The sequence below is a fragment of the Xiphophorus hellerii genome, chromosome 3 (genome assembly GCF_003331165.1).
Source record: "Xiphophorus hellerii strain 12219 chromosome 3, Xiphophorus_hellerii-4.1, whole genome shotgun sequence".
In the NCBI taxonomy this organism is placed as follows: domain Eukaryota; kingdom Metazoa; phylum Chordata; class Actinopteri; order Cyprinodontiformes; family Poeciliidae; genus Xiphophorus; species Xiphophorus hellerii.
Genome location: NC_045674.1, coordinates 18,605,587 through 18,615,358, shown reverse-complemented (window position 1 = coordinate 18,615,358; position 9,772 = coordinate 18,605,587). Strand labels below are relative to the sequence as shown.

The following is a 9,772-nucleotide window of genomic DNA, read 5'->3' as shown; positions in this document are numbered from 1 at the left end:
AACTAAAGATGTGCACCAGATAAGAGATATTTTTTTATGTACATTCACCCGTCCATTGTCTTATGTTTACCTGAGATCAGATCACTGAGTTAATAGTTCTAGGGGGGAAACTTAGGCGTCCCTCTCTCAGGTGACACCTTCCAGCCCATCAAACATAGACACTTAAGTGAGGCATAATTGAGAATTTAATAATAAAAATTAAAACTTAGAAATTGTGACTCAACAAGGAGCACGGCACTTAACGAGGAAACAGGGCATAAAGATAGAGAATCCAGCATTGACCAAAGACAAATTAAGAACCTAAATAGCAGGGAAACAGGTGAAAGTGATGGCTAAGTACAGGTGAAGTCAATGGGCTTAATTACTCAGGCAGAGTGATAGACTAATCAGGAAAAGGTGGAACAACTTTGGCAAGGACATTAGCAGGGAACCTGAACTGAGAGAAAAAAGGAACAAAGACCAAAAGAAGAAACAGGCCTAACAATCATCAGCAAACATAACACTAAGAAATGTGAGGGAGGGAGAAAGTAATGTGACAACATCTTTTAGAAAATAATGACAATGAGGAGAATACATCAAAGCTAAAGAACATAGAAAATAATCAGACATACAAAAGAAAACCGAAACACTAGAAGATGATGATGGTAATAATCTAATAAAACAACTTGATGCAATTAACTTGGTTTCTTTAGACGGGAGAAAAATTAGCTTTGAATATGCCTTAATACAATATTTGTTGTTAATCTGTGCTGAACAAACAAGTACATTAAAGGGAAAAGTCAGAACCATCTGATAAAGCTTTTGAATGCTGCATTCACAGGATAGCTGGTCAAATGCAAAATCCTCTTCCTGGATTCCAGACAATTTCTCAGTTAATTTCAAAACTTCTTTAACTCGTGAGCCAACCGATAATTAGGTTAATCCTGTTATTTCAAGTGATAAAAGTTTAAAGTTTCTAAAAAATAAAAGAAGTTAAGAGAAGAAAATAACTTCCAACTCCTGTTTTTTTGATGGGGGGTGGAGGTGTGACCCAGATGCCCTCTCTGACTTTTACCAGGTGTCCTCTTTGGCCTTTATCATGACTTATCCATGGCACGACCCCCCGCCGTGCCGGGGCCTCGCACCCTGCCATTTCCTCCCAAACACTGCAGGCACTGTATCATTTCCCTGTCACCAAATGACTGGCTAGCTGCTGCGGCGTGCTAATGAGAGGAAGAGAAGGCAGATGAGGAGAATCTGCAGGAAGACCGGCTCTTCATTTCCCTCTCCTGGAATACAATACAGAGAATCAATCTTCCATCCTCCATTTGTCTGTCTGGAGCCACTGGGGCTGCAGGGAGGAATTAAGAACAACACAACAGTTATTATCGTTGGAGAAATCTTATTGGAGAAAAAGGGCTGGTTTGATCTCCCCAACACCCCAAAAACACCAGTGTGATGCAGGGCTGCAATTTGAATCACATTTTCAATAATATGGCCTCTGTTAACCCCGATGACATTAGGATCATGAAGTTAGCAAATAAATGGTTTATTCAAAGAAACTACAGAATAAATGTGAACCGTTTCTTTAAGAGGTTAATTTTCTAGTATTATGATTAATTTTGATCTATACAACAATTCTAGTATATAATTCTAAAATTTGACTTTTCTGAAATGAACAGTGTTTTAAACATTTATTTCTAATAAAACAACAATCTGGAAATCTTCTCACTTTTCAATTAACCTCAATTAATTTGATAAGAACAAGATAGCATTTTTTGATAAGATCATTCTCTCTATGCACTGATTCAAACTTAAAGGTTTTATTTAGTTCTGAGTAGGTTAATCAGATGCAGACAGAGACGAGAAGACAGATAAAGGATGGGTAATCTAATGTGTTGCTTTCTCATACAAAGCTATCAGTTCCTTTCAATAGGTTTTTGCAACAGGCTTGGCTGAATGAATTACACTAGTCTGTTAGTATTCTGCCTCCGCAGTACAAAAGGTCAATGTCAAATGCACCTCATTTAAAAGTCAATAGCGGCCATGCACATCATCTCCTGGGAATTTGGTCCGGGATCCCTCCAGACAGCATTGTGTATCATTCAGTTAGCAGAGGGCAGCCAGAGAGCTTTTTTTAATCTTGACCTTCTAATAAAATATGCTGCTCATCCAAAATTACATGGTCTAATATAGAGACATAAGCTCCCGACAAATCCCAGTCACACTCGAGGGAGATGAGGAGCAGCGGTGGACGCAGACACAACAGGTTCAACACTGGCTGGACACTAATCTATACCTATGTAACTCCTAAAATAAATCAAAATAAAGCTATGAAACTAAATGTCAATGACTGTGTCAGTGAAACACATACATGATACTAATACTGCTTACATAATACATTTTGTAAAAAAAAACAACAAAAAACATATATATATATATATATATATAAAACTCTCTCTCTCTCTATATATATATATATATAGAGAGAGAGAGAGAGTTTTTTTTTTAGCACATTTTTAAGATGCTCCCCCTGACCTAATGACTTTCTCACACAGACAAGAGCAAAGCAACTCCAGCTACCACCCAGTGGGGTGGGGGCTCTTTAGTTCGGAGGTGGAAGGCCCACACATGTGTGGAGCCGCGCTGCTTTGTGCGGTACACTGGACATTCAAAGGTGTTCCTGAGCTCCTGCTCCTCTGCAGGCACAGCTCTAACATACAGCACTGGCATGGCTGGGGTCAGATCTCCAAGGAAGGCCTCAGAGATGATGCCTGATTCAATGTCCCAACGAGCCCCTAGGAGGACAGACATAGACATGTTCCTGCTCATCCCGGCATACTGTAGGTCTAGTAAAGTATAATAAAAACATAACTGAAGACAGTGGTGGATATTTTTGGTTTATTGATTCTGACCTTCTATAAAGAGTCCGTGGATGTATGCTCCCTCTCTTGGAGGGTGTCCAAAGTCCTCTTTCATCTTCTTTGTTACATCAACAGTTAGAGTCATTTTGTCCAGGGGCCATTGATTCTTGCGAGCAATACTCTGCAGTACAGCTGAGAAAGCACATCTCCACATGTTATTTGTGTGAATTTTATAAAACATTTACTAGGTTTATGACCCCTAACCGCCTGCTACTATTCCCCTCCACTTTCAGTTAGAAAAATAAACATTCTAGCTATTAAAATCATTGTTTAGGTTTCATGAACCCTAAATTCAAATAATTCAAACTTCTACTCTAAGGTAGTATGTATTTCACTTTTATTTTCTCAGACTTAATTTTTTCAACTACAACTCACACATCCACTTTCTTTTATTTAGCATGTATGTACTGTTTTCCTTCAACATGGTTGAGCTTGTTTTGAATCTCCTTCAGTTCAGGTCCTTCAGCAGCTACAAGGTAAATATGTTGTTAGTTCAAACTCACCAGTAAGGAAGGATTGTGGGTTGAAGAATCCTGACAGCCAAACAACTGCAGGCAAAACAAAGTCTTGAGTCCAACTGTCCAATTCATGACAGCTGGTCATTAGATCATTCAACCTATAAAAAGTAACAAATTGTTTTGTAGTAAAATCGTATAACCACTAGTGTCATTATACATATGATGGAACATTGTAGTTTAAAAGATTGAGATAAAAATATACCATTGTGCAAGTGTTTTAGTTGAGGGATAAGCCAGTCTAGTCCAAGAATCTGGAACTAAATCATTGAACAACGCAGACTGTAGTCTCTCCATACTGGAGGAGATGGTGAGTTCCCCCTGTGGAAAAGGGAAAACCCTTTGCTAAAACATAAATATACAATTTATTTACAAACTGAAATGCTAGTGGGCAGTAAACTGTACCTTCAGGCCAGCTTCCAGCTCACTGAGGGACTTCTTTATTTCTGCTACCAGAAGATTCATGCGTTCACACTCCTGGAAGCACACTAAGACGTAGGGGCTTCGCTCTGTTGTCTTTCCCATCATCTCTGAAACATTATATTCCTCAGGAAGTTTCTCCAGGATGTCTTCGATTATGGCCATAATCTGTTAAACGAAAGCACACATTACATGGTGCCTTGCAAACCTACTTATACCTCTTGAATATTTCACCGACCAAGATATGGCCGTGAGACTGAAATGATAAGATAATCAAAAGTACCCTCTCACTTAACTATTATGCACCATTCTATATTAGCCTGTCATAAATAGAAATTCCCTAGATGTATGTGGTTGTATCATGACCAAAATGTAAAAAAGTGCAGAGGACATTATTAAGTTTGCATGTATGCAATCTCTGCATTTTTTCATCAGAGTAAGTTTTGTGCTTCCTCACCTTCTCGTCTGTGCTCTCACTGGCTTCATCTGTTCTGAATGAGTCTTGGTGCTGCAGTTCCCACAGAGATCTGAACATGTTTTCTGAGGTGGCAGTAAGGCACTCCAGCTCGGCATTCGGATGGAGACCATACAACACAGGGTTCTCCGGGGGGAGGTTTTCATCGACATAAACATGGTAGCCTGCATAGTCTAAAACAGGAGGAGCCAGAAATCCTGGACACAGGAAGAGCTCTGCTTCAAACTATGAATTTGACAAAAAAGAAGAAAAGACAAGAGTTCAGAATCAAATTGTGTTTTTAGAACTTAACATAGAGTGGATTTACAAACTGGACTGGAAAAATCTAAAAACCTGCTTTGTTTTGAAAAAAGTGATCACTCAGTGGAGAAATAATGAATAAGGACTAACAAGTTAGTAAGTTTAGATTACAACTGCCAACTTGAAGCATGCAATGTGATTACAGGTATATTACAACTGACACTCTAAGTGCAGTTCCGTTTCTTATCTCAAGAGGGCACTCTTTACTTGAACATCAATAGAAAGACATTTAAACTTTTTATACATTGGCACTGCTGAAATCAACATCACAGAGGTAAAAAAAAGAAATTCAAATGAGTAAGTTGAAATATTTGCACGTTCCACAGTTTAAAGTAGCAAAAAAATGTGAAATTTTAAACAGTTTTGTGCAAACTGGAACACTTACGGCTACAGTACAAAAAAAAAACTAACTAAAACAAAACGGAAACCCTTGTTAGGTCCAGGGTTTTAAACATGAGGTCTCTGGCTTTTGGTAGGTAGGTAGGTAGGTAGGTAGGTAGGTAGGTAGGTAGGTAGGTAGGTAGGTAGGTAGGTAGGTAGATTCCATACAACAACCCTTCATTTACTTGAAAGAATTATTGTCTCAGGTCAACTCCTAGCTTACCATATTAGGATTTATGAATTCTTGCAGATATGTCTTGCAGAGTCTTCTATCCCAGACATCAGTGATGTGCCCTCCATACATGATCTCTCCGAACAGATAGCGCAAGTCCTCCCAAGGCACCTGCATGGACTTCAAAAGGAAAATTAAGAAAAAGGACATCAGAAGGTCCTCAAAGAAATAAAGAAAAACATCTTAAATATTCTGAGAACTGAAATACTTTGAACTTACTGCAAAAGCATTTATACATGCAGTCACGCTCTTTAGGGTGCATGGCTTTTGGGTCTACTTATTTTGAACACAGCAATGAATCATGCTTTTTCTTTTTTGGGTTGCTCTTTGTTTAGCATATAATGACATGGTGGAATCTGTGGCGTGTGCGGTTTTCTACGCTTTGACTTCACTTATGGGAGATTCAAATAAACTTAGAACCCGTCTAACCCCAGATCATTTATACATTAAAACCTTGTAATAGTACTTGCTTTTTACCAGGACTGCATATATATTTTTTAGGTATTCCATTAAAATTTGAAGGGTCAACTACCCTATAATATCCTATCTAGGTACCTTATGCGCACATGGGGAAATACAACAAAAAGATGTTTCTTTACACAAACTGATGCGCGGTATGACAGCATAGTCTCTGCCTCAGTGGGAGATTATGATCCCTGAGCGTGAAGGAGGAAGAACAGAACATGCAATTCATAACAAATTACAAAAGCTGTAGGTTCAGTATCATTTGTACCTGTATTGTTTTGCAAATTGCTTCCTTCATCAGCTCTAATTGCAGTGATCACTTATGTAGCGTTGTGAACTGTCACATTGGCTGCGTGTAATTACATTTAGGATAACGCTTCATTGCCCTCCTAATGAATCCTCTGTATACGCACATACAGGTTAGTGTTTGGTTAACGTAATGAAGGACATTCGTTTTTGGAGGGCAGAATACCTCGGAGATGTAATTGGTTATGACCGGAGTAATGGGAGTTCTAAGAGAAATGCATTAGGAGTTGTGAGGGGCGCAAATCTGAAAGAATGGATTTTTTTGTCTTTGTGAAATAAAGCTAAATTACAGGTTGTGGGTTTGAAAAAAAAAGACAGTAATGAGCATTTTTTACAAATACCACTGCAACAAAAGACTTTAAAGAAATAATTGGAGATGCTTCAGAGTAATTCAGCATCCTTGTCTGACATTATTGTCAATAATAACACCATTATCCCTCTAAATTTGATCATTTAGGTAGTTGTAAAAACACATTAAAAGTTTTATTTAAAAAACTAACAGAAAGAAATGAAAAAATATTTTATTAGAGAATAATAAATACCTTTGAGTTGCCCTCCAGGTAGTTATATAAAATATGGGCAGAGATGGTGAGGTCTCCTGTGCTGAAGGGGTAGTTGTGGTTCCACCCTTGCGAGCCAAATTTTCTGCGCTCTGTTATGCAGGCATGGAAGAAACAGAGGGAGAACAACATGGAGTTGAACTCTTGCTCTCTAGAGCACATATCCAAGGTGTCCTGAGAAAGAAACCCCACCCCAGAAAAATAGATGTCAGGGAATGCATGTCAAAACACACCTGACTGTAAAACTATTTTCAGCTCACCTGGCTGAAGTTGTTGAGGGCAGTGTGTAAACTGGGATTCATGCCAGATGGGGGTTCGTTTGTGATTTTGATGGCGTTCTCCAGCATGCCTCTGGGGACCACATGCTGCTTGGGGTTCTGTGCTGGTTCTGCAGTGATGAAGACCCGGTAGCTGGGATGTCCATCCGCTGCCACTGTCTCCAGGAGAGCATCTAGAGAAGGCAGCCAGCGGACCACAAGGTGTACATTCTGAACAAAAAAATATTAAGAGGTTTTATTGCTAAAATGTACATTTTGTTAGGTCAAATTAGTTAGAAAAAGATTTTTCTTCACTCTAGACTTGTTTAAAAGCCCTCACCAGTTCTCTTAGTTCACAGCTTCTCTCTAAAGTAGCCATTTGTGGAGCTGATCTAGCCAATTAGGGATTTTATTGAACCAAATTGAGTTTATTTCCCTTGTTCCGGGGATGAGATGATATCATTAGTGGCACAAGGAGGCTCAGAGTGCAGTCTGGTGTCGCTACAGTTTCTGGTGCAAAGAGTAAAAGGAACTTGTACCTGTAAAATGACCCAATGTCCCTGTTTGGAGGCATTCCTGAGAACCCTCTCTGCTACCTCCTCCTGCCCCTGTCCCAGAGACACATTGTGTAAAGTTCCCCGGTCAATGGAAAATCCCAGCTTTAAACCTGCATTTTAAAAAAATATATACATATTTTACAGTGTACGTCTAAATTAAAAAGGATACGCAAGTAACAAATAAAAAGTGTGGTACCTAGTGTCTCAATATCTCTTAGTGGATCCATTCCAGGTGAGAGAATGAAGAACATGGACGTTGAAGGAGTGCTATCCTCAAATAATTTTTCAAATTCCAGCCTATTGCTCTCTGCATATTTAGTTCCCATGCGTTCTTCAACAAATTTCCTATGAGAAAACATTAAGAGATGAATGCCAATACACAGACATTGAAAATACATGTCCGCATTACTTTGCAAAATTATTTATACCCCTTAAACGTTTTCAGTTTTCAAGTGTTTGAGAATGTCTGTTCGATAAAAGTTTATTTGTACACTTTTATAGACTAAAAGTGCTGTCCATTCTTTGGAAAAAAAAAAAAACAGCTGCAGCTCTTATGGGAGAGTGAACATTTTTAAACATTAATCAAATTGTGCCGCATATTTTCCATTTGATTTAGGTCTTAATATTAATTAGGACATTTTAACACTTAACTTGCATTGATTAAAATCACTACATTGTGTCTTTGGCTGTGCATTGAGAGTTGTTATCCTGCTGGGATGTTTTTATGCTTAGAATGAGTCACAAACAAGGGAACTGTAAAGTAATTAAGGGACTTTTGAAGGTAACTGAAATGACCGTAGTTTATCAGAGTAAAGAGTAAAAAGGACTAAAGCATATGCATGCCACACTTTTAAGATTTTTAAGCATTTGGAACTGTTGCATAATTTTTGTTCCATCACACAATTTTTGGTCTGTCACATAAAACTACATTTAAATTCACTGAAATTTTCACTTGTAACATAAAAACATGAAAACGTTTCAGCAGTATCAATGTTTTTCCAAGTACGGTTGTTTAATTTTGGTTAGTTATTTACTTCACTGCATAGGTTAGCCTATCAGGTCTGAGTGCTCTCAGGATGATGAGCTTCTGAAGGGAGCTCTTATTCTTCCAGTCCAGAGGAAGCTTTTCATTCTCAGGACAACTGGATTCAACAATCTTCTTCCAGCGTTTTGCTGAGTTTTCCACATCTTTGTCAAGTCCACCGAATTCCTCCATTGTAGAGATTGTCTATATCAAAGTACATGACATATTCACCTCACTCTGCAGTGCAGCACAGCATTTAGAAAAATGTGGCTCACAAAACGCAATTATTGTACCGTACCTTAATGGCCCCCCAGCTATGTGGAGAGAGGAACGACACAGCACTGAAGTTTGTAGTTTGCACAGGGAAATGAAGCAGGAACTCAAATTCCTGGGGATCAATCAAACCCTGAGAGAGGAGAATCTAAGGGGAGAACCAGTTTTAATAGTCAGATTTACAATATAAGTGACTCTGATATGTTTTTAGTAATTAACAAACATTAAAGAAATTCTCAAACGTTCTTAACTTTGCAAACTGAATAAGTGTCAGTAAACGTGAAAAAGCCAAGTGAAGGACAGCCTTCAAAGTCGGACAATTCCTACGAAGAAAACAGTTGCCGCGGAGACAGATAATTGCATTATGTTATAAGATCCAACCCCCTGTCAGAACCAACTCTCTGAACAGCAGCCAGAGAGCAAAGTGTGAGAGATAATCAATAGCCACGTATGGTATTGCTGACTGCTTTTAATTGAAGTTAATGTGGGGGCAGAAAAGTACTTTGATTGATGAGAGTGACAGCAGACCCCACCTTTGAGGGCGGACCTCAGTCCCTCACCTGGAAGGCAGTGTGTGACAAGAAGGTTAACTTGTCTCTCTCAAACAGGCCCTGGCTGGTATACAGGAATACAGAATAGGTGATGGCCTCAGTGAGGGTGCGCACCCTGGTCCTTACATCCTCATCCCATTGTGCATGCTCCATTGCTTTGTTAAACACCAGGTTAAAGCCCTGGAATAAAACCAAAGAAAACAAAATTATCATTAGCTATGGTCACTCAGATAATTAAATGCTTGAACTTTTTCAGGTTGCCCATTACACCACAAACTTCACCAATTTCATTAAGGTTTTTGTGATAATCCAATACAAAGCACCAAAGAAGCAACAAAGGAAAAAGAAATTGAAAGAAGGAAACTGGTTTTCAAAATTTTTATTGTAAATACAAGTCTTTAAAGTGTGATGTGCATTTCTGTCTACCTCAAATGATTCAATGTTTTGTGTAACACCCTTTTTACTGCTACTACAGCTAGCAGGTTTTGGAGATGGTTTGTCTCTACTATCTTTGCACAGCTAAAGACTGAATTCCTGACAAATTTTCTTGCCA

At 38.7% G+C, this 9,772-nt stretch overlaps 1 protein-coding gene across 1 annotated transcript in view; it reads right to left on the bottom strand.

Annotated features, from left to right (window-relative positions):
- Positions 1 to 167: 167 nt before the first annotated feature.
- The window catches only part of LOC116717123 (dynein heavy chain 11, axonemal), a 46,578-nt gene continuing 36,973 nt past the window's right edge, over positions 168 to 9,772 (bottom strand). The window contains exons 69-82 of the mRNA XM_032558246.1: positions 9,229 to 9,399; positions 8,694 to 8,816; positions 8,406 to 8,599; positions 7,568 to 7,716; positions 7,354 to 7,481; positions 6,818 to 7,045; positions 6,540 to 6,731; positions 5,218 to 5,346; positions 4,296 to 4,538; positions 3,824 to 4,006; positions 3,624 to 3,739; positions 3,407 to 3,519; positions 2,895 to 3,035; positions 168 to 2,777 (exon numbers count right to left, since the gene is read on the bottom strand). Of these exons, the coding sequence (XP_032414137.1) occupies positions 2,530 to 2,777; positions 2,895 to 3,035; positions 3,407 to 3,519; positions 3,624 to 3,739; positions 3,824 to 4,006; positions 4,296 to 4,538; positions 5,218 to 5,346; positions 6,540 to 6,731; positions 6,818 to 7,045; positions 7,354 to 7,481; positions 7,568 to 7,716; positions 8,406 to 8,599; positions 8,694 to 8,816; positions 9,229 to 9,399 (2,358 nt within the window). The 3' untranslated portion in view covers positions 168 to 2,529. The remainder of the gene's footprint in view (positions 2,778 to 2,894; positions 3,036 to 3,406; positions 3,520 to 3,623; positions 3,740 to 3,823; positions 4,007 to 4,295; positions 4,539 to 5,217; positions 5,347 to 6,539; positions 6,732 to 6,817; positions 7,046 to 7,353; positions 7,482 to 7,567; positions 7,717 to 8,405; positions 8,600 to 8,693; positions 8,817 to 9,228; positions 9,400 to 9,772) is intronic.